Raw genomic sequence first — 23,200 nt, forward strand, 5'->3', positions numbered from 1 at the left:
GATGATGTGCTTCGATCGGGTGCGATGAGGGTACAGGATAGTCAAGACAATTGGAAATATACGTGAGATGGATAAAAGAGTTTCGGTTATCAGAATTTGTCTTGGTTTTGACAATAAAAGTAACCCAGCTGAATTTAAGCCATAAATAGTGATGCAACTTAATGCATGTCAGAAAACAGAGATGCGTCAGTCTACAGTTTACTGCTAATTGATTGATTGGGCGCAATCGTGTTGATCTACCATTTAGAAACAAAAATTCTAACCATAACAGTACTTCCCATCACCGCCATAGTTTTTCCTACATTCGCAGTCATAAGATCCAATAGTATTTACACAATCCGCAAATTCAGAGCATTCAAAATCACCGTTACATTCATTAATATCTGTATTCAATTAAAAATGAATAAAATAAATGTTAGAAGATTTGGTTTGTTTCAATCAAATAAAGGCCTAGCCTACAGCTACCAATTAGGGTTTATTGTATGTTATATTTTCTTATACCATTTTCTAATGGAAGCAATTTATTTCGGTAAATCTTGCTGGTAAAACTGGCTTCGAGATAACACTGTTTTATTGATTATGACTACTTTCAATTACTGAGAGTGAGATTATTAATTTGACGGCAGTACATTACCTGAGCATGTCATACCATCACCAGAAAATCCTTCATTACAAGCACATGTGTAAGAGCCAACATTATTTGTACATATAGCATTTACATCACAGTCATTCTCTCCATTTTCACATTCATTAACATCTAAAATATAATATGTGTTTATTCGTTTATTAGTCTTTTACATGACTATGTTTGGAACCACACTTCTATTTATTATGAATACATCAAATAGGGTTTAAAATGAGGAGAGAAATCGCACGTAAAGTAAAGCTTCTTTAAAACATTCACATACTTACCTCTGCACTGTTTCCCAGAATTTGTTGAGAAGCTCTCTCCATCACTCTCTGATGGATCAAAAATGCCATCGTTGCATGTATATTCTATTGGCATCGGTGGCTGCAGTGTATACCCATAATTGCAGGTAACAGAGACGCTATCACCGTGTTCAATAACAGCCTCTCCCGTCCATTCACCATTTTCTACAGCAGTTGGCTTAGAACACTTTACTAAGTTGGCAAAATTAAAATTAAATTTAAAATGCTATATTTAAAGCAGGTAGTGTTAACATAGTCTATATATATTATTTTGTCAAGGGTGCATATTTAGCTTCGTTCGTTTCATGCAGGTTAGTTTTACCGTAATTTTACCCAAATTTAATCGTGTACATATTATATGTGGGTGGTGTATGTGGAAGTAAAAGATTAAATTGAAATAATTATCTAATTACTTCTTTTTTTTTCGTTTATTTTATATTTCTTATATGAAAGTTACCCCAAACTTCAAAACTCAACTTTTTAATTGTTACAAACTTACGATAACAGTTTGGCTGATTGTTGACCAATTCACCATTTAAACATACAAGAGGTACAGGATAAATCAAGGTATACCCATCATTACATTGAAATGTAAACTGGGTGCCATTTTCGTATCGGAGTTTAACTGTGGGACTAGTTTGCCAACCATTAGACAGCGGAACTGGTGGGTCACAATAGTCTAGAATATAAACAAATATATGATGAAATCATCTCAGAGATATAAATAAATAGTCAAACACTAGTTATACCTTGAACATGTCAATGTACTACAGGCTCGGCCCGGCTCCAGCTCCGGCTCCAGTTCGCGCCAGATTGTCGTACAGCATTACCGATTATACTTGCAGGAGCCGAGTCGAACCCGAAGCAGGTGTAAAAGTACCTTCACAAAGTGGACCAATTTCATCGTAATTAAATGAGATTTTACAATCGAAAGGATATCCATCACAAAACTTTGCTTCATCCATACAAATCGTATTTCCACAACGCAATTCATTTTCCAAACAATCTACAAAATGCAAAAAATATAAAAAAAATACAATGTCATACATTGAAATTTAGCAGCGGGTATACATATTATTGTGTAACACAATGAAATCAATATGATAAATATATCCGGAGTATAACATAGAAAGGTAGCAGAAATGCAATTTCAGAAAGAAATGTCTCCATGGTTATTCCAATGCATCGTCTGAACTGAACTAAGAATTACAAAATGTAAACTTAGCTGAACTTTAATATAAAAACATCTATTATCATTTTAAATTATTTAAAGCAGTCGTTTTGGGTTAGGTGTTAAAGTGTATTTATTTTTTTAAATGTTATTCAGTATGATTATGAGTTTTTTTTATTTCAATGTTCTTGTAATGTTAAGGGTACAGTGGCGCAGTGTGTTGGACGTTCGACTACTGATCGTGAGATCGAGGTTCGAATCCAACTCTCGCCGCATTGCTTGTATCCTTAGGCAAGATACTTTACTTACGTTTGCCTCTCTCCACCCAGGTGTATAATTGGGAACCCGGTTAGACACAACTTTGCGCTGATTACTAGATGCATTATGGGAGTATGTTTCCATAGGTGTTTGATCAGGAAAATGACTGGGGTAATAATGTTCAGTCCTTAGAGGTTTCACAACATTAGGCGCTATATAAATCCAGGATATTATTATTACATTATCATCAAGCTCATTGCGATTTTATTTCGAGAGAGAATTTGTATTTCCTTATGTTTTCTTTCCATCGACCTGTTTTTATAATTCTGATTTTTCTTTATATTTTGAGGATAACGATGATGAATAAAGGATATTTGATATGATTTGATCATCCTTGGTTCTGCCTGCGTGAACTATTGAACGGACAACAGTTTTACTGTGCATAACGGATATATCAAGAGGAAATATCCCGAATGATCGAAATTAAAACGGTACTGGGTTTGGTCTATTAGAGTTCCTGCTAGTCATCCATTCATGGTAATAATATTGTAGTATGTGATATAAATAATGTAAATTAGTGGATAAGGCACTTTATGATGAAATATAATTTACATAACATTGAATAAAAAAAAAAAAGAGAAGCAGCAAAGTCTGATTTTATTAATCTTCATTATGCCTTTGGGGAACATAACTTTAATAAACATTCTGTATATCTTGAAAATCCGTGCATACCAGTACCAGTAATAGGTGGAAACACAGAATTACTAAAGTTTAAAAATCCGATGTTTAGCAAAAACTTACAACAACCAGCATCTTCAGTCTCGTCTTCACCGTCAGGGCAATCATGCTCTCCATCACAAAACCAAGTGATCGGCATGCAAATGTTTGTTGTTTTGGGGCATAGACGCAGTCCAATCATGCACATGGAAACTAGAATTTAAATATGTTGTAAATCAAGTACAATTCATAAATTTAAAATTTCAGAGCAAAGAACTCTAAGGAACAGTCAAAATAAAAGCATGTAAGAGCATTTGTTCAGTGCTAATAACTGTATTAACTGTAAATATATTTAAATTGACTGAATTGAAAAATATAAAGGGCCAATATTCATAGCAATTTCAAGACTTACCTGCCATAGCTGACAGCTCTGTAGTTGATAATTCTGTCGTTAATGTCTTAGTAGTCAACGGCACTGTTGTCGAAGGCTCAGTAGACGATGGCTGTATAGTCGACGGTTCCGTACTCAAAATGTCAGTAGTAATAGTTGAAGTAGTGGGTGGCACGGTAGTTGAATGCTCAGTAGTCAAACGCTCTGTAGTGGATGGCTCAGTAGTTAAAGGCTTTGTAGTGGATTGTTCAGTAGTCGAGAATTCAGTAGTAGAGGGCCCAGTAGTCAAAGGCTCTGTAGAGGTAGTTGTTGATGCTTCAGTAGTTGATGGTTCTGTAGCTGGTGGTTCAATAGCCGACGGCTCAGTAGTTAAGGGTTCAGTTGAGGACTCAGTAGACGAGGACTCAGTAGTTGAAGGCTCTGTCGTTGATGGTTCTGTAGTTAAGGACATAGTTGTTGATAGTTCAGTAGTTGATGACTTAGTAGTTGAGGGTTCTGTTTTAAAAGGTTTAGTAGTTGATGGTTCTGTAGTTGAAAGCGCCGTCGTTGACGAGTGTGTAGTCGATGACTCAGTAGTAGATGGTTCAGTTGTCGAGGACACCGTTGTTGAGGTCTCAGTACTTGATGGTTCAGTCGTCGAGGGTTCAGTAACCGAGGACTCAGTAATTGATGGTTCAGTAGTCGAGGACTCAGTAGTTGATGGTTCAGTTGTTGAGGACTCAGTAGTTGACGATTCAGTAGTTGAGGGTTCTGTAGTCGATGATTTAGTGGTAGATGGTTTAGTCGTCGATGGTTCAGTAGTCAGTGATTCAGAAGTTGATGTATCTGTAGTCGAGGGAGCGGTAGTAGACGGCTCTGTGGTTGATGATTCAGTTGTCAAAGGTACAGTAGTCGACGGTTCTGTAGTCGATGAATTAGTACTTGATGACTGAGTTGTCGAGGACTCAGTAGTTGACTGTTCAGTAGTCGAGGACTCAGAAGTTGACGGTTCAGTAGTGGAGGTCTCAGTAGTTGAGGACTCAGTAGTTGATGGTTTAGTTGTCGAGGACACAGTAGTTGATGGTTCAGTAGTCGAGGACTTAGTAGTTGATGGTTCAGTAGTTGAGGAATTAGTAGTTAATGACTGAGTAGTCGAGGACCTAGTGGTTGATGGTTCAGTAGTTGAGGGTTCAGTAGTAGATGGTTCAGTAGTTGAGGGCTCTGTCGTTGATGGTTCAGTAGTAGATGGTTCAGTAGTTGACGGCTCTGTCGTTGTTGGTTCCGTAGTTGAGGGCTCTGTAGTTGATGGTTCAGTAGTTGATTGCTCAGTAGTAAATGGCTCAGTAGTAGATTGTTCAGTAGTTGATGGCTCAGTAGTTGAGGGCTCTGTCGTTGATGGTTCAGTAGTTGATGGCTCTGTCGTTGATGGCTCAGTAGTTGATGGCTCAGTAGTTGAGGGCTCTGTTGTTGATGGTTCAGTAGTAGATGGTTCAGTAGTAGATAGTTCAGTAGTAGATGGCTCTGTGGTCAATGGATCTGTGGTTGATGGCTCTGTCGTTGATGGTTCAGTAGTCGATGGTTCAGTAGTAGATGGTTCAGTAGTCGATAGTTCAGTAGTAGATGGTTCAGTAGTAGATGGTTCAGTAGTGGAGGGTTCTGTAGTAGATGGTTCAGTAGTTGAGGGTTCTGTTGTTGATGGTTCAGTAGTTGAGGGTTCAGTAGTAGATGGTTCAGTAGTTGAGGGCTCTGTCGTTGATGGTTCAGTAGTAGATGGTTCAGTAGTTGACGGCTCTGTCGTTGATGGTTCCGTAGTTGAGGGCTCTGTAGTTGATGGTTCAGTAGTTGATTGCTCAGTAGTAAATGGCTCAGTAGTAGATTGTTCAGTAGTTGATGGCTCAGTAGTTGAGGGCTCTGTCGTTGATGGTTCAGTAGTTGATGGCTCTGTCGTTGATGGCTCAGTAGTTGATGGCTCAGTAGTTGAGGGCTCTGTTGTTGATGGTTCAGTAGTAGATGGTTCAGTAGTAGATAGTTCAGTAGTAGATGGCTCTGTGGTCAATGGATCTGTGGTTGATGGCTCTGTAGTTGAGGGCTCTGTCGTTGATGGTTCAGTAGTCGATGGTTCAGTAGTAGATGGTTCAGTAGTCGATAGTTCAGTAGTAGATGGTTCAGTAGTAGATGGTTCAGTAGTGGAGGGTTCTGTAGTAGATGGTTCAGTAGTTGAGGGTTCTGTTGTTGATGGTTCAGTAGTTGAGGGCTCTGTCGTTGATGGTTCAGTAGTTGATGGCTCAGTAGTAAATGGCTCAGTAGTAGATGGTTCAGTAGTTAATGGTTCAGTAGTTGAGGACTCAGTAGTTGATGGTTCAGTAGTGGAGGACTCAGTAGTTGATAATTCTGTAGTCGAGGACTCAGTAGTAAATGGCTCAGTAGTAGATGGTTCAGTAGTTAATGGTTCAGTAGTTGAGGACTCAGTAGTTGATGGTTCAGTAGTGGAGGACTCAGTAGTTGATAATTCTGTAGTCGAGGACTCAGTAGTTAATGGTTCAGTAGTTGAGAATTCAGTAGTTGATGGTTCAGTTGTCAAAGACTCAGTAGTTGATGGTTCTGTAGTCGAGGACTCAGTAGTTGTTGACGGTTCAGCAGTGGAGGTCTCAGTAGTTGAGGACTCAGTAGGTGATGGTTTAGTTGTCGAGGACACAGTAGTTGATGGTTCAGTAGTCGAGGACTCAGTAGTTGATGGTTCAGTAGTTGAGGAATCAGTAGTTAATGACTGAGTAGTCGAGGACCTAGTAGTTGATGGTTCAGTAGTTGAGGATTCAGTAGTTGATGGTTCAGTTGTCGAGGACTCAGTAGTTGACGGTTCAGTAGTGGAGGTCTCAGTAGTTGATGGTTCAGTAGTCGAGGACTCAGTAGTTGATGGTTCTGTACTCGAGGACTCAGTAGATGATGACTGGATTGTCGAGGACTCAGTAGATAATGATTGGATTGTCAAGAACTCAGTGGTTGATGACTGAATAGTAGAGTACGTACATATACATTCAATAGTTGACGCTTCAGTCGTCGAGGGTTCAGTAGTTGAAGGCTCTGTTGTTGATGGTTCAGTAGTTGACAGCTCTGTCGTTGATGGCTCAGTAGTAGATGGCTCAGTAGTTGATGGCTCAGTAGTTGAGGGCTCTGTCGTTGATGGTTCCGTAGTTGAGGGCTCTGTCGAAGATGGTTCAGTAGTTGATTGCTCAGTAGTAGATGGCTCAGTAGTAGTTGGTGCAGTAGTTGATGGCTCAGTAGTTGAGGGTTCGGTCGTTGATGGTTCAGTAGTTGCTTTCTCAGTAGTAGATGGTTCAGTAGTAGATATTTCAGTAGTTAATGGCTCAGTAGTTGAGGGCTCTGTTGTTGATGGTTCAGTAGTTGATGGCTCAGTAGTAGACTGCTCAGAAGTAGATGGTTCAGTAGTTGAGGGTTCTTTAGTTGATGTCTCAGTAGTTGAGGGCTCTGTTGTTGATGGTTCAGTAGTTGAGGGTTCAGTAGTAGATGGTTCAGTAGTTGAGGGCTCTGTCGTTGATGGTTCAGTAGTAGATGGTTCAGTAGTAGATGGTTCAGTAGTTGACGGCTCTGTCGTTGATGGTTCCGTAGTTGAGGGCTCTGTAGTTGATGGTTCAGTAGTTGATTGCTCAGTAGTAAATGGCTCAGTAGTAGATTGTTCAGTAGTTGATGGCTCAGTAGTTGAGGGCTCTGTCGTTGATGGTTCAGTAGTTGATGGCTCTGTGGTTGACAGCTCTGTCGTTGATGGCTCAGTAGTAGATGGCTCAGTAGTTGATGGCTCAGTAGTTGAGGGCTCTGTCGTTGATGGTTCCGTAGTTGAGGGCTCTGTCGAAGATGGTTCAGTAGTTGATTGCTCAGTAGTAGATGGCTCAGTAGTAGTTGGTGCAGTAGTTGATGGCTCAGTAGTTGAGGGTTCGGTCGTTGATGGTTCAGTAGTTGCTTTCTCAGTAGTAGATGGTTCAGTAGTAGATATTTCAGTAGTTAATGGCTCAGTAGTTGAGGGCTCTGTTGTTGATGGTTCAGTAGTTGATGGCTCAGTAGTAGACTGCTCAGAAGTAGATGGTTCAGTAGTTGAGGGTTCTTTAGTTGATGTCTCAGTAGTTGAGGGCTCTGTTGTTGATGGTTCAGTAGTTGAGGGTTCAGTAGTAGATGGTTCAGTAGTTGAGGGCTCTGTCGTTGATGGTTCAGTAGTAGATGGTTCAGTAGTAGATGGTTCAGTAGTTGAGGGCTCTGTCGTTGATGGTTCCGTAGTTGAGGGCTCTGTAGTTGATGGTTCAGTAGTAGATGCTTCAGTAGTAGATAGTTCAGTAGTAGATGGATCTGTGGTTGATGGCTCTGTGGTTGATGGCTCTGTAGTTGAGGGCTCTGTCGTTGATGGTTCAGTAGTCGATGGTTCAGTAGTAGATGGTTCAGTAGTCGATGGTTCAGTAGTAGATGGTTCAGTAGTAGATGGTTCAGTAGTGGAGGGTTCTGTAGTAGATGGTTCAGTAGTTGAGGGTTCTGTTGTTGATGGTTCAGTAGTTGAGGGCTCTGTCGTTGATGGTTCAGTAGTTGATGGCTCAGTAGTAAATGGCTCAGTAGTAGATGGTTCAGTAGTTGATGGTTCAGTAGTTGAGGGTTCTGTCGTTGATGGTTCAGTAGTAGATGGTTCAGTAGTAGATGGTTCAGTAGTTGACGGCTCTGTCGTTGATGGTTCCGTAGTTGAAGGCTCTGTCGTTGATGGTTCAGTTGTTGATGGTTCAGTAGTTGACGGCTCTGTCGTTGATGGTTCAGTAGTAGATGATTCCGTAGTTGATGGCTCAGTAGTTAAGGGCTCTGTTGTTGATGGTTTAGTAGTTGAGGGCTCTGTTGTTGATGGTTCAGTAGTTGATTGCTCAGTAGTAGATGGTTCAGTAGTAGATGGTTCAGTAGTTGATTGCTCAGTAGTAGATGGCTCAGTAGTTGATGGCTCAGTAGTTGAGGGCTCTGTCGTTGATAGTTCAGTAGTTGATGGCTCAGTAGTAGATGGCTCAGTAGTAGATTGTTCAGTAGTAGGTGGTTCAGTAGTTGAGGGCTCAGTAGTTGATGGCTCTGTTGTTAATGGTTCAGTAGTTGAGGGCTCTGTTGTTGATGGTTCAGTAGTAGATGGTTCAGTAGTTGAGGGCTCTGTCGTTGATGGTTCAGTAGTAGATGGTTCAGTAGTTGACGGCTCTGTTGTTGATGGTTCCGTAGTTGAGGGCTCTGTTGTTGATGGTTCCGTAGTTGAGGGCTCTGTCGTTGATGGTTCAGTAGTTGATTGCTTAGTAGTAGATGGTTCAGTAGTAGATGGTTCAGTAGTTGAGGGCTCTGTCGTTAGTGATTCAGTAGTTGATTGCTCAGTAGTAGATGTGTCAGTAGTAGATAGTTCAGTAGTTGATGGCTCAGTAGTTGAGGGCTTTGTCGTTGATGGTTCAGTAGTTGATGGTTCAGTAGTTGATGGCTCAGTAGTAGATGGCTCAGTAGTAGATGGTTCAATAGTAAAAGGTTCAGTAGTTGATGGCTCGGTAGTTGAGGGCTCTGTCGTTGATGGTTCAGTAGTTGCTGGCTCAGTAGTAGATGGCTCAGTAGTAGATGGTTCAGTAGTTGAGGGCTCTATTGTTGATGGTTTAGTAGTTGATTGCTCAGTAGTTGATTGCTCAGTAGTTGAGGGCTCTGTCGTTGATGGTTCAGTAGTTGATGGCTCTGTAGTTGATGGCTCAGTAGTTGATGGGTCAGTAGTTGAGGGCTCTGTTGTTGATGGTTCAGTAGTAGATGGTTCAGTAGTAGATAGTTCAGTAGTAGATGGCTCTGTGGTCAATGGATCTGTGGTTGATGGCTCTGTAGTTGAGGGCTCTGTCGTTGATGGTTCAGTAGTCGATGGTTCAGTAGTAGATGGTTCAGTAGTCGATGGTTCAGTAGTAGATGGTTCAGTAGTAGATGGTTCAGTAGTGAAGGGTTCTGTAGTAGATGGTTCAGTAGTTGATGGTTCTGTTGTTGATGGTTCAGTAGTTGAGTGTTCAGTAGTTGATGGTTCAGTAGTTGATTGCTCAGTAGTAGATGGTTCAGTAGTTGATGGCTCAGTAGTTGAGGGCTCGGTCGTTGATGGTTCAGTAGTAGATTGTTCAGTAGTTGACGGCTCTGTTGTTGATGGTTCCGTAGTTGAGGGCTCTGTCATTGATGGTTCAGTAGATGATTGCTCAGTAGTAGATGGCTTAGTAGTAGATGGTGCAGTAGTTGATGGCTCAGTAGTTGAAGGCTTGGTCGTTGATGGTTCAGTAGTTGCTTGCTCAGTAGTTGATGGTTCAGTAGTAGATAGTTCAGCAGTTGAGGGCTCTGTCGTTGACGGTTCAGTAGTTGACGGCTCTGTTGTTGATGGCTCCGTAGTTGATGGCTCTGTCGTTGATGGTTCAGTAGTTGATGGCTCAGTAGTAGATGGCTTAGTAGTAGATGGTTCAGTAGTTGATGGCTCAGTTGTTGTGGGCTCTGTTGTTGATGGTTCAGTAGTTGAGGGCTCTGTAGTAGATAGCTCAGTAGTTGAGGGCTCTGTTGTTGATGGTTTAGTAGTAGAAGGTTCAGTAGTTGAGGGCTCTGTCGTTGATGGTTCAGTTGTAGATGGTTCAGTAGTTGACGGCTCTGTCGTTGCTTGTTCCGTAGTTGAGGGCTCTGTCGTTGATAGTTCAGTAGTTGATTGCTCAGTAGTAGATGGCTCAGTTGTTGATGGTTCCGTAGTTGATGGCTCTGTCGTTGATTGCTCAGTAGTAGGTGGTTCAGTAGTAGATGATTCAGTAGTTGAGGGCTCTGTCGTTGATGGTTCAGTAGTTGATGGCTCAGTAGTAGGTTGCTTAGTAGTAGTAGATGGTTCAGTAGTTGATGGCTCAGTAGTTGAGGGCTCTGTTGTTGATGGTTCAGTAGTTGAAGGCTCTGTAGTAGATAGCTTAGTAGTTGAGAGCTCTGTTGTTGATGGTTCAGTAGTAGATGGTTTAGTAGTTGACGGCTCTGTCGTTGATGGTTCAGTAGTAGATGGTTCAGTAGTTGACGGCTCTGTTGTTGATGGTTTCGTAGTTGAGGGCTCTGTCGTTGATGGTTCAGTAGTTGATTGCTCAGTAGTAGATGGCTCAGTAGTAGATGGTGCAGTAGTTGATGGCTCAGTAGTTGAGGGCTCTGTTGTTGATGATTCAGTAGTTGATGGCTCAGTAGTTGAGGGCTCTGTCGTTGATGGTTCAGTAGTTGATGGTTCAGTTGTAGATGGTTCAGTAGTTGACGGCTCTGTCGTTGCTTGTTCCGTAGTTGAGGGCTCTGTCGTTGATAGTTCAGTAGTTGATTGCTCAGTAGTAGATTGCTCAGTTGTTGATGGTTCAGTAGTTGCTTGCTCAGTAGTAGATGGCTCAGTAGTAGATAGTTCAGTAGTTGACGGCTCAGTAGTTGAGGGCTCTGTCGTTGATGGTTCAGTAGTTATTGGCTCAGTAGTTGAGGGCTCTGTTGTTGATGGTTCAGTAGTTGAGGGCTCTGTAGTAGATAGCTTAGTAGTTGAGGGCTCTGTTGTTGATGGTTCAGTAGTAGATGTTTCAGTAGTTGAGGGCTCAGTCGTTGATGGTTCAGTAGTTGACGGCTCTGTCGTTGATGGTTCCGTAGTTGATGGCTCTGTCGTTGATTGCTCAGTAGTAGGTGGTTCAGTAGTAGATGGCTCAGTAGTAGATGATTCAGTAGTTGAGGGCTCTGTCGTTGATGGTTCAGTAGTTGATGGCTCAGTAGTAGATTGCTCAGTAGTAGATGGTTCAGTAGTAGATGGTTCAGTAGTTGATGGCTCAGTAGTTGAGGGCTCTGTTGTTGATGGTTCAGTAGTTGAAGGCTCTGTAGTAGATAGCTTAGTAGTTGAGAGCTCTGTTGTTAATGGTTCAGTAGTAGATGGTTTAGTAGTTGACGGCTCTGTCGTTGATGGTTCAGTAGTAGATGGTTCAGTAGTTGACGGCTCAGTAGTAGATGGTTCAGTAGTTGATGGCTCAGTAGTTGAGGGCTCTGTTGTTGATGGTTCAGTAGTTGAGGGCTCTGTCGTTGATGGTTCAGTAGTTGATTGCTCAGTAGTAGATGACTCAGTAGTAGATGACTCAGTAGTAGATGGTTCAGTAGTTGATGGCTCAGTAGTTGAGGGCTCTGTCGTTGATGGTTCAGTAGTTGATGGCTCTGTTGTTGAGGGCTCTGTTGTTGATGGTTCAGTAGTAGATGGTTTAGTAGTTGACGGCTCTGTCGTTGATCGTTTAGTAGTTGACGGCTCTGTCGTTGATGGTTCTGTAGTTGACGGCTCTGTCGTTGATGGTTCAGTAGTTGATTGCTCAGTAGAAGATGACTCAGTAGTAGATGGCTCGGTAGTAGATGGCTCAGTAGTAGATGGTTCAGTAGTTGATGGCTCAGTAGTAGATGGCTCAGTAGTAGATGGTTCAGTAGTAGATGGCTCAGTAGTAGATGGATCAGTCGTAGATGGTTCAGTAGTTGATGGTTCAGTAGTAGATGGTTCAGTAGTTGATGGTTCCGTAGTTGAGGGCTCAGTCGTTGATGGTTCCGTAGTTGATTGCTCAGTAGTTGATGGTTCAGTAGTTGATTGCTCAGTAGTTGATGGCTCAGTAGTTGAGGGCTCTGTCGTTGATGGTTCCGTAGTTGAGGGCTCTGTCGAAGATGGTTCAGTAGTTGATTGCTCAGTAGTAGATGGCTCAGTAGTAGTTGGTGCAGTAGTTGATGGCTCAGTAGTTGAGGGTTCGGTCGTTGATGGTTCAGTAGTTGCTTTCTCAGTAGTAGATGGTTCAGTAGTAGATATTTCAGTAGTTAATGGCTCAGTAGTTGAGGGCTCTGTTGTTGATGGTTCAGTAGTTGATGGCTCAGTAGTAGACTGCTCAGAAGTAGATGGTTCAGTAGTTGAGGGTTCTTTAGTTGATGTCTCAGTAGTTGAGGGCTCTGTTGTTGATGGTTCAGTAGTTGAGGGTTCAGTAGTAGATGGTTCAGTAGTTGAGGGCTCTGTCGTTGATGGTTCAGTAGTAGATGGTTCAGTAGTAGATGGTTCAGTAGTTGACGGCTCTGTCGTTGATGGTTCCGTAGTTGAGGGCTCTGTAGTTGATGGTTCAGTAGTTGATTGCTCAGTAGTAAATGGCTCAGTAGTAGATTGTTCAGTAGTTGATGGCTCAGTAGTTGAGGGCTCTGTCGTTGATGGTTCAGTAGTTGATGGCTCTGTGGTTGACAGCTCTGTCGTTGATGGCTCAGTAGTAGATGGCTCAGTAGTTGATGGCTCAGTAGTTGAGGGCTCTGTCGTTGATGGTTCCGTAGTTGAGGGCTCTGTCGAAGATGGTTCAGTAGTTGATTGCTCAGTAGTAGATGGCTCAGTAGTAGTTGGTGCAGTAGTTGATGGCTCAGTAGTTGAGGGTTCGGTCGTTGATGGTTCAGTAGTTGCTTTCTCAGTAGTAGATGGTTCAGTAGTAGATATTTCAGTAGTTAATGGCTCAGTAGTTGAGGGCTCTGTTGTTGATGGTTCAGTAGTTGATGGCTCAGTAGTAGACTGCTCAGAAGTAGATGGTTCAGTAGTTGAGGGTTCTTTAGTTGATGTCTCAGTAGTTGAGGGCTCTGTTGTTGATGGTTCAGTAGTTGAGGGTTCAGTAGTAGATGGTTCAGTAGTTGAGGGCTCTGTCGTTGATGGTTCAGTAGTAGATGGTTCAGTAGTAGATGGTTCAGTAGTTGAGGGCTCTGTCGTTGATGGTTCCGTAGTTGAGGGCTCTGTAGTTGATGGTTCAGTAGTAGATGCTTCAGTAGTAGATAGTTCAGTAGTAGATGGATCTGTGGTTGATGGCTCTGTGGTTGATGGCTCTGTAGTTGAGGGCTCTGTCGTTGATGGTTCAGTAGTCGATGGTTCAGTAGTAGATGGTTCAGTAGTCGATGGTTCAGTAGTAGATGGTTCAGTAGTAGATGGTTCAGTAGTGGAGGGTTCTGTAGTAGATGGTTCAGTAGTTGAGGGTTCTGTTGTTGATGGTTCAGTAGTTGAGGGCTCTGTCGTTGATGGTTCAGTAGTTGATGGCTCAGTAGTAAATGGCTCAGTAGTAGATGGTTCAGTAGTTGATGGTTCAGTAGTTGAGGGTTCTGTCGTTGATGGTTCAGTAGTAGATGGTTCAGTAGTAGATGGTTCAGTAGTTGACGGCTCTGTCGTTGATGGTTCCGTAGTTGAAGGCTCTGTCGTTGATGGTTCAGTTGTTGATGGTTCAGTAGTTGACGGCTCTGTCGTTGATGGTTCAGTAGTAGATGATTCCGTAGTTGATGGCTCAGTAGTTAAGGGCTCTGTTGTTGATGGTTTAGTAGTTGAGGGCTCTGTTGTTGATGGTTCAGTAGTTGATTGCTCAGTAGTAGATGGTTCAGTAGTAGATGGTTCAGTAGTTGATTGCTCAGTAGTAGATGGCTCAGTAGTTGATGGCTCAGTAGTTGAGGGCTCTGTCGTTGATAGTTCAGTAGTTGATGGCTCAGTAGTAGATGGCTCAGTAGTAGATTGTTCAGTAGTAGGTGGTTCAGTAGTTGAGGGCTCAGTAGTTGATGGCTCTGTTGTTAATGGTTCAGTAGTTGAGGGCTCTGTTGTTGATGGTTCAGTAGTAGATGGTTCAGTAGTTGAGGGCTCTGTCGTTGATGGTTCAGTAGTAGATGGTTCAGTAGTTGACGGCTCTGTTGTTGATGGTTCCGTAGTTGAGGGCTCTGTTGTTGATGGTTCCGTAGTTGAGGGCTCTGTCGTTGATGGTTCAGTAGTTGATTGCTTAGTAGTAGATGGTTCAGTAGTAGATGGTTCAGTAGTTGAGGGCTCTGTCGTTAGTGATTCAGTAGTTGATTGCTCAGTAGTAGATGTGTCAGTAGTAGATAGTTCAGTAGTTGATGGCTCAGTAGTTGAGGGCTTTGTCGTTGATGGTTCAGTAGTTGATGGTTCAGTAGTTGATGGCTCAGTAGTAGATGGCTCAGTAGTAGATGGTTCAATAGTAAAAGGTTCAGTAGTTGATGGCTCGGTAGTTGAGGGCTCTGTCGTTGATGGTTCAGTAGTTGCTGGCTCAGTAGTAGATGGCTCAGTAGTAGATGGTTCAGTAGTTGAGGGCTCTATTGTTGATGGTTTAGTAGTTGATTGCTCAGTAGTTGATTGCTCAGTAGTTGAGGGCTCTGTCGTTGATGGTTCAGTAGTTGATGGCTCTGTAGTTGATGGCTCAGTAGTTGATGGGTCAGTAGTTGAGGGCTCTGTTGTTGATGGTTCAGTAGTAGATGGTTCAGTAGTAGATAGTTCAGTAGTAGATGGCTCTGTGGTCAATGGATCTGTGGTTGATGGCTCTGTAGTTGAGGGCTCTGTCGTTGATGGTTCAGTAGTCGATGGTTCAGTAGTAGATGGTTCAGTAGTCGATGGTTCAGTAGTAGATGGTTCAGTAGTAGATGGTTCAGTAGTGAAGGGTTCTGTAGTAGATGGTTCAGTAGTTGATGGTTCTGTTGTTGATGGTTCAGTAGTTGAGTGTTCAGTAGTTGATGGTTCAGTAGTTGATTGCTCAGTAGTAGATGGTTCAGTAGTTGATGGCTCAGTAGTTGAGGGCTCGGTCGTTGATGGTTCAGTAGTAGATTGTTCAGTAGTTGACGGCTCTGTTGTTGATGGTTCCGTAGTTGAGGGCTCTGTCATTGATGGTTCAGTAGATGATTGCTCAGTAGTAGATGGCTTAGTAGTAGATGGTGCAGTAGTTGATGGCTCAGTAGTTGAAGGCTTGGTCGTTGATGGTTCAGTAGTTGCTTGCTCAGTAGTTGATGGTTCAGTAGTAGATAGTTCAGCAGTTGAGGGCTCTGTCGTTGACGGTTCAGTAGTTGACGGCTCTGTTGTTGATGGCTCCGTAGTTGATGGCTCTGTCGTTGATGGTTCAGTAGTTGATGGCTCAGTAGTAGATGGCTTAGTAGTAGATGGTTCAGTAGTTGATGGCTCAGTTGTTGTGGGCTCTGTTGTTGATGGTTCAGTAGTTGAGGGCTCTGTAGTAGATAGCTCAGTAGTTGAGGGCTCTGTTGTTGATGGTTTAGTAGTAGAAGGTTCAGTAGTTGAGGGCTCTGTCGTTGATGGTTCAGTTGTAGATGGTTCAGTAGTTGACGGCTCTGTCGTTGCTTGTTCCGTAGTTGAGGGCTCTGTCGTTGATAGTTCAGTAGTTGATTGCTCAGTAGTAGATGGCTCAGTTGTTGATGGTTCCGTAGTTGATGGCTCTGTCGTTGATTGCTCAGTAGTAGGTGGTTCAGTAGTAGATGATTCAGTAGTTGAGGGCTCTGTCGTTGATGGTTCAGTAGTTGATGGCTCAGTAGTAGGTTGCTTAGTAGTAGTAGATGGTTCAGTAGTTGATGGCTCAGTAGTTGAGGGCTCTGTTGTTGATGGTTCAGTAGTTGAAGGCTCTGTAGTAGATAGCTTAGTAGTTGAGAGCTCTGTTGTTGATGGTTCAGTAGTAGATGGTTTAGTAGTTGACGGCTCTGTCGTTGATGGTTCAGTAGTAGATGGTTCAGTAGTTGACGGCTCTGTTGTTGATGGTTTCGTAGTTGAGGGCTCTGTCGTTGATGGTTCAGTAGTTGATTGCTCAGTAGTAGATGGCTCAGTAGTAGATGGTGCAGTAGTTGATGGCTCAGTAGTTGAGGGCTCTGTTGTTGATGATTCAGTAGTTGATGGCTCAGTAGTTGAGGGCTCTGTCGTTGATGGTTCAGTAGTTGATGGTTCAGTTGTAGATGGTTCAGTAGTTGACGGCTCTGTCGTTGCTTGTTCCGTAGTTGAGGGCTCTGTCGTTGATAGTTCAGTAGTTGATTGCTCAGTAGTAGATTGCTCAGTTGTTGATGGTTCAGTAGTTGCTTGCTCAGTAGTAGATGGCTCAGTAGTAGATAGTTCAGTAGTTGACGGCTCAGTAGTTGAGGGCTCTGTCGTTGATGGTTCAGTAGTTATTGGCTCAGTAGTTGAGGGCTCTGTTGTTGATGGTTCAGTAGTTGAGGGCTCTGTAGTAGATAGCTTAGTAGTTGAGGGCTCTGTTGTTGATGGTTCAGTAGTAGATGTTTCAGTAGTTGAGGGCTCAGTCGTTGATGGTTCAGTAGTTGACGGCTCTGTCGTTGATGGTTCCGTAGTTGATGGCTCTGTCGTTGATTGCTCAGTAGTAGGTGGTTCAGTAGTAGATGGCTCAGTAGTAGATGATTCAGTAGTTGAGGGCTCTGTCGTTGATGGTTCAGTAGTTGATGGCTCAGTAGTAGATTGCTCAGTAGTAGATGGTTCAGTAGTAGATGGTTCAGTAGTTGATGGCTCAGTAGTTGAGGGCTCTGTTGTTGATGGTTCAGTAGTTGAAGGCTCTGTAGTAGATAGCTTAGTAGTTGAGAGCTCTGTTGTTAATGGTTCAGTAGTAGATGGTTTAGTAGTTGACGGCTCTGTCGTTGATGGTTCAGTAGTAGATGGTTCAGTAGTTGACGGCTCAGTAGTAGATGGTTCAGTAGTTGATGGCTCAGTAGTTGAGGGCTCTGTTGTTGATGGTTCAGTAGTTGAGGGCTCTGTCGTTGATGGTTCAGTAGTTGATTGCTCAGTAGTAGATGACTCAGTAGTAGATGACTCAGTAGTAGATGGTTCAGTAGTTGATGGCTCAGTAGTTGAGGGCTCTGTCGTTGATGGTTCAGTAGTTGATGGCTCTGTTGTTGAGGGCTCTGTTGTTGATGGTTCAGTAGTAGATGGTTTAGTAGTTGACGGCTCTGTCGTTGATCGTTTAGTAGTTGACGGCTCTGTCGTTGATGGTTCTGTAGTTGACGGCTCTGTCGTTGATGGTTCAGTAGTTGATTGCTCAGTAGAAGATGACTCAGTAGTAGATGGCTCGGTAGTAGATGGCTCAGTAGTAGATGGTTCAGTAGTTGATGGCTCAGTAGTAGATGGCTCAGTAGTAGATGGTTCAGTAGTAGATGGCTCAGTAGTAGATGGATCAGTCGTAGATGGTTCAGTAGTTGATGGTTCAGTAGTAGATGGTTCAGTAGTTGATGGTTCCGTAGTTGAGGGCTCAGTCGTTGATGGTTCCGTAGTTGATTGCTCAGTAGTTGATGGTTCAGTAGTTGATTGCTCAGTAGTTGATGGCTCAGTAGTTGAGGGCTCTGTCGTTGATGGTTCAGTAGTTAATGGATCAGTAGTTGAGGGCTCTGTCGTTGATGGCTCAGTAGTTGATGGCTCAGTAGTTGAAGGCTCTGTTGTTGAAGGCTCTGTTGTTGATGGTTCAGTAGTAGATGGTTCAGTAGTAGATGGTTCAGTAGTAGATAGTTCAGTAGTAGATGGCTCTGTGGTCAATGGCTCTGTGGTTGATGGCTCGGTAGTTGAGGGCTCTGTCGTTGATGGTTCAGTAGTCGGTGGTTCAGTAGTAGATGGTTCAGTAGTTGAGGGTTCTGTTGTTGATGGTTTAGTAGTAGATGGTACAGTAGGTGAGGGCTCTGTTGTTGATTGTTCAGTAGTTGAGGGCTCTGTAGTTGATGGCTCAGTAGTTGAGGGCTCTGTAGTTGATGGTTCAGTAGTAGATGTTTCAGTAGTAGATGGTTCAGTAGTAGATGGTTCAGTAGTTGAGGGCTTTGCTGTTGATTGTTCAGTAGTAGAAGGTACAGTAGTTGAGGGTTCTGTAGTAGATGGTTCGGTAGTAGATAGCTCAGTAGTTGAGGGCTCTGTTGTTGATGGTTCAGTAGTAGGTGGTTCAGTAGTTGAAGGCTCTGTCGTTGATGGTTGAGTAGTTGACGGCTCTGTCGTTGATGGTTCCGTAGTTGAGGGCTCAGTTGTTGATGGTTCAGTAGTTGATTGCTCAGTAGTAGATAGCTCAGTAGTAGATGGCTCAGTAGTAGATGGCTCAGTAGTAGATGGTTCAGTAGTTGATGGCTCAGTAGTTGAGGGCTCTGTAGTTGAGGGTTCAGTAGTTGATTGCTCAGTAGTAGATAGCTCAGTAGTAGATGGCTCAGTAGTAGATGGCTCAGTAGTAGATGGCTCAGTAATAGCTGGTTCAGTAGTTGACGGCTCAGTAGTTGAGGGCTCTGTCGTTGATGGTTCAGTAGTTGATGGCTCTGTAGTTGATGGCTCAGTAGTTGATGGTTCAGTAGTTGAGGGCTCTGTTGTTGATGGTTCAGTAGTAGATGGTTCAGTAGTAGATGGTTCAGTAGTAGATAGTTCAGTAGTAGATGGTTCAGTAGTTGAGGGCTTTGTTGTTGGTGGTTCAGTAGTGGAGGGTTCTGTAGTAGATGGTTCAGTAGTTGAGGGTTCTGTTGTTGATGGTTCAGTAGTAGATGGTTCAGTAGTTGAGGGCTCTGTTGTTGATTGTTCAGTAGTTGAGTGCTCTGCAGTTGATGGCTCTGTAGTTGAGGGCTCTGTTGTTGATGGTTCAGTAGTAGATGGTTCAGTAGTTGAGGGCTTTGTTGTTGATGGTTCAGTAGTAGAAGGTTCAGTAGTTGAGGGTTCTGTAGTATATGGTTCAGTAGTTGAGGACTCTGTTGTTGATGGTTCAGTAGCTGAGGGTTCTGTAGTAGATGGCTCAGTAGTAGATGGCTCAGTAGTAGATTTAGTGGTTGATGGTTCCGTAGTTGAGGGCTCTGTAGTTGATGGCTCTGTAGTTGAGGGCTCTGTTGTTGATGGCTCTGTAGTTGAGGGCTCTGTTGTTGATAGTTCCGTAGTTGAGGGCTCTGTAGTCGATGGTTCAGTAGTAGATGGTTCAGTAGTTGAGGGCTTTGTTGTTGATGGTTCAGTAGTAGAAGGTTCAGTAGTTGAGGGTTCAGTAGTTGAGGGTTCTGTAGTAGATCGCTCAGTAGTAGATGGCTCAGTTGTTAAGGATTCTGTTGTCGGAGGCCTACATATACATTCAGTAGTTGACGGCTCTGTCATTGATGGTTCATGAGGTACAATTTGTTTAGTTACTGACACAACTATCAACAAAACTAAAACCAAATGATTGGTGTTAATGTTTTAAATTTAACACTGCTGATGTACAAAAACTCTAATTCACTTATTTTATCCATTAAAAGATTTATCTCATATTACACACATTTTGCGTAACACATTGGATAAGCTACTAGTATGGATAGAGAGAAACGGATGATCATGATAAAATGTTATCAATTATACAGGCTAACATCTAAATGCTATTTGGATATTTTAATTGTTTGTTTTATGCAATTTTAAATTAACACCGAGCGCGTTGTTGTTGACGCGTTTCCACGAAGATGGTTTATAATATTTCAATATTAACTTAATTGTTTAATATACAGTATTATCATAATTCTATATAACGACACATGTATAATATCTATTTAAATTAAGTCTTCTTTAGTCTGTATACATCCGCGCTCTTTTAAAGGTTATACAAATTTCCAATGCAAAATTTGCGGATTGCTCATTTTTCTGATATATTATATTCTTTAATCAAGAAAAGCCGGCTTATCTCAGTCGGAGAGCCGCGTTGGGAAATATGACCGTTATCGTGAAATTTTCGACTTTGCATGACGTCATCAATTTTAGACGCCCTCTCTCGTCACAGAACCGTCAATGGTTCGCGCGAAAACATTTGCATATAGTGTACGTCATTTAATTGCTGTTAAATAAACATTAGAGGGCAAGAGACATACCATATATGGTGATATCGATTCCTTATATATCTAAGATGTACCAGGTAACCACCTTTTCATGAATAATGCATTAGATTAGTTGTCAGGGAAAGTTTATTGAAATCTTCATGTGCGTCCACCGAAGCCAACATTTTTTGGATGGGTGTTTGTTTACAAAGTTTCCATTAGTGGGATTTGCATCCCAGACAGTAATTTTGTTTAAAAACGGTATATATGGATAGAGTAAGTATTAATGGTCTGTTTTATGTTGAAATTGGCTTGAAACCTTATTCAAGCTTCCTTTACCGAACATTTGAAAAAAGGTCCTCATGTCACATGTTGTATGCATCTGCAGCGGCGTTGACAGTGTACCGCACGCATGTGTCAACGACTGTTGAGTGTTAAACTTAGTGTTAGTGGGACCGGTGCATGATATATCAATCAAAATTACATACAATATCGAAACATTTACTTAATTGTTATAATATGATATAATAATTATACTTACATTTTAACCTACTAGGCCTAATTGTAATACTATTGGCAACAAGCTCACCCAGCCAGGGCCTCTAGATAGAATAACATAACAGGCCTGCTGGCAAGGCCTAGTTATGCAGTAGTCACAATATTAATCATGATGCCTATATTTTTAGTTCAGATGTCTTATATTTAATGTAGCCTAATGTATAGCCTTGTAGGACTAAATATTCTGCTCTGGAATTCTCTCTCAACTGTTCTATATAAATAAAACAGGATCAAAGATGTCTTTTTTTTAGTCATAAAATGTAGTTCATTTTGCCTATAGTTTTATATTTTTTGGGCAATTTGATAGAAATTTATTTATTTTGGTTTCTGTTGTTAATTACAGGCATACATTCATAGCTTTCATCTACTACTACTGTTACTGCAAGTGGTTATTTGTTCCTCAGTTTTAGGTAGGTATGCAGTAATTGGGAATCAGAATAGCATGGCTCCACCTAAGCAATGTCAAATTATACATCCATTCAAAGAAAGTGGACCATGTAAGTTGTGTGGTAAATCTGATAGTAAGGAAAAATATTGGCATATTAAGGCAAAGCAACCACAACATGAGGTTGCAGTTAAACATATAACAATGTATTGTAAAGATATTAGTGAGCTTGACTGTATATGTTGGAACTGTGTTCGAAAATGGAACTCAGATGAGCCACCTCCATTAAAAAAGCCTAAGCTTAATGCTTGTTTGAAACAGTGTATTTTACCTAATTGTAATTCCAAAGATACAAGTATACATAGTACACAAAAAGGGGACGAATCTTCTGTTAGGAATTGTTTTGGAATAGATTTTGAAGAGGGAACAATAGTTACAATGTCTGATGGTAATTTTAATTTTTGCAAAATCCATTACAATGAATATCATAGATTTTTAAATCCGCTTGTTAATTGTGATGCATGCAGTCGAATTTGTGACCACAGATATCGTAGTAATATTAAGGATACCTCTGCCCTAGAAGAATTTTTTCAGTACAAATCTCTTTTAACAGCAGCATTTGACTTTCAGAAAACAATTCTCTGTTTGAAATGCTATCTTGCATTTGAAAAGTTCTGTAAAGCAGATGAATTTTCCAACAGAGAGTATGGAAAGAAAGAATACTTAAAGAGGTTACTATCTGGTGTTATAGAGGAGGCAGACAGTAGAGATTGTATTAACAACTCTTTACAAAAAACTGTCGTCTTTTTAGGGGATGAACTTCTTTCCGATAAAGCTATTCTATTTGACACTGTTTATCGTTATTATTTACAGGTTTACAGTCAATTTGATGTAACTAATTGTGTTAACCATAATAATGATCATTTGATTTCAGAGAAAAATATCAAGGCCTTACTCAAAAGGCGGATAAATGCATTAATTGGCCAATGTATTATCACTTTTACTGGAAGTGATACTGGTAGAGAGCGCCTAGGAATGATTTATAGACGAAAGAACTCAAACATTGAACTTTGTCTTTTGGTTTCTTTGTTTGAATGTAGGAAAAGTATTAAGTCTCTAGAGGAACAATTAGAAAAGAGCAATAACAAATGTGAAGCTTTAGAAGAAAAGCTCAGAAAGAAGTCCTTAGATGCAATTGGTAACTTAAATGATTCTACTGTTGATAACTTGCGTGACAAATTATGGTTGATGGGAAAGTCTTTTACTAGTTGTTCAATAACCATTGACAAATTTAAGCCATTAGCATTAATTGAGATGTTTGATCCATTTATTTGGAATTTCCTTACTAGAATGACCCTAACTGATGTTGAAAAGACAGTGGTTTGTAAAGCAGGTATTAACTTCAACTGGGCAACACATTGTATGAAAACACATGAAAATGCTCAGATGAACCACACTAGACTGTTGAAAAGGATGAATATCATGTGTTGCCTTATGTTTTTAATGAATAATGAGGCTTACAAGCCATATCATCTTCTGATTTCTGATATCATTGACAGGTTCTCTCATTCTTCCACAGAATGTTTAACCGAATTGTCCCAATTTGGGATATGTACATCAAAGTCTACTACGCTCAGGTATCAAGTTGCTATTGCTGAAGCAGAGATAAGGTCTAAGGAGAAAATTGTTACAGAATCATTTCCAATTATTTCAATAGATAATGTAAATAAGCAAGCCAAGTATGCTGCTGTACGTGCTAATGATAAAGCCAGAGGTTTTAATGGAACATCTGTACAGGCTGTTGAGCCTCTTCCTTTCACAGCAAAGTTAACCAATGAAACAGTTTTGATTTCAGAATCTGAGAATGAAATACCCACAACCAGTACAGCTAAAGCGTCAAAAACCTACAGTAGGCATAGGAAACTTGAACCTGCATTAGTAGCAGACTATCATAGTTCAAATTACCAGCCAGGTGAGGTTCTCCCACAGCTTCCTAATAAATTGCCTCTTAACTTAGATGATTTTAAACCATCTATTACAGAAACTCAGGCACTTGAAAGGACAGGGGATTTCCTGTTTAGGTATGTTTTATCAAAGGTTATCAACAATAAATCACAGCCTGATATTTCTTTGCCAGGTATTAAGGGGACATCATATGCATCAAGTTCATCTAAATTAACAGAAATCTCAAAGTTTCACTTTGTCTCTGTCT

The 23,200-nt window shown here is 41.5% G+C and overlaps 1 protein-coding gene across 1 annotated transcript; it reads right to left on the bottom strand.

Moving 5' to 3' along the window:
• Positions 1 to 802: 802 nt before the first annotated feature.
• LOC144836994 (uncharacterized) lies at positions 803 to 20,391 on the bottom strand. The gene is made up of 9 exons (XM_078691960.1): positions 20,385 to 20,391; positions 11,304 to 11,780; positions 5,792 to 6,047; positions 3,489 to 4,606; positions 3,161 to 3,289; positions 1,811 to 1,936; positions 1,430 to 1,609; positions 913 to 1,122; positions 803 to 822 (listed from the first exon to the last, which is right to left on the bottom strand). Exons 1-9 carry the CDS (start codon positions 20,389 to 20,391, stop codon positions 803 to 805), a joined length of 2,523 nt encoding a protein of 840 aa, XP_078548086.1.
• Positions 20,392 to 23,200: the final 2,809 nt, after the last annotated feature.

The sequence above is a fragment of the Antedon bifida genome, chromosome 3 (assembly GCF_963402885.1).
Source record: "Antedon bifida chromosome 3, ecAntBifi1.1, whole genome shotgun sequence".
Classification (NCBI taxonomy): Eukaryota; Metazoa; Echinodermata; class Crinoidea; order Comatulida; family Antedonidae; genus Antedon; species Antedon bifida.

Excerpts from the sequence above, each read along its gene's own strand:
- LOC144836994 (XM_078691960.1), bottom strand. Across the intron at positions 4,607-5,791 it reads ACTGAACCATCAACTACTGA|GTCCTCGACTACTCAGTCAT; the intron begins GTCCTCAACTAC and ends ATCAACCACTAG. Across the intron at positions 1,123-1,429 it reads CAATCAGCCAAACTGTTATC|TAAAGTGTTCTAAGCCAACT; the intron begins GTAAGTTTGTAA and ends TTGCCAACTTAG.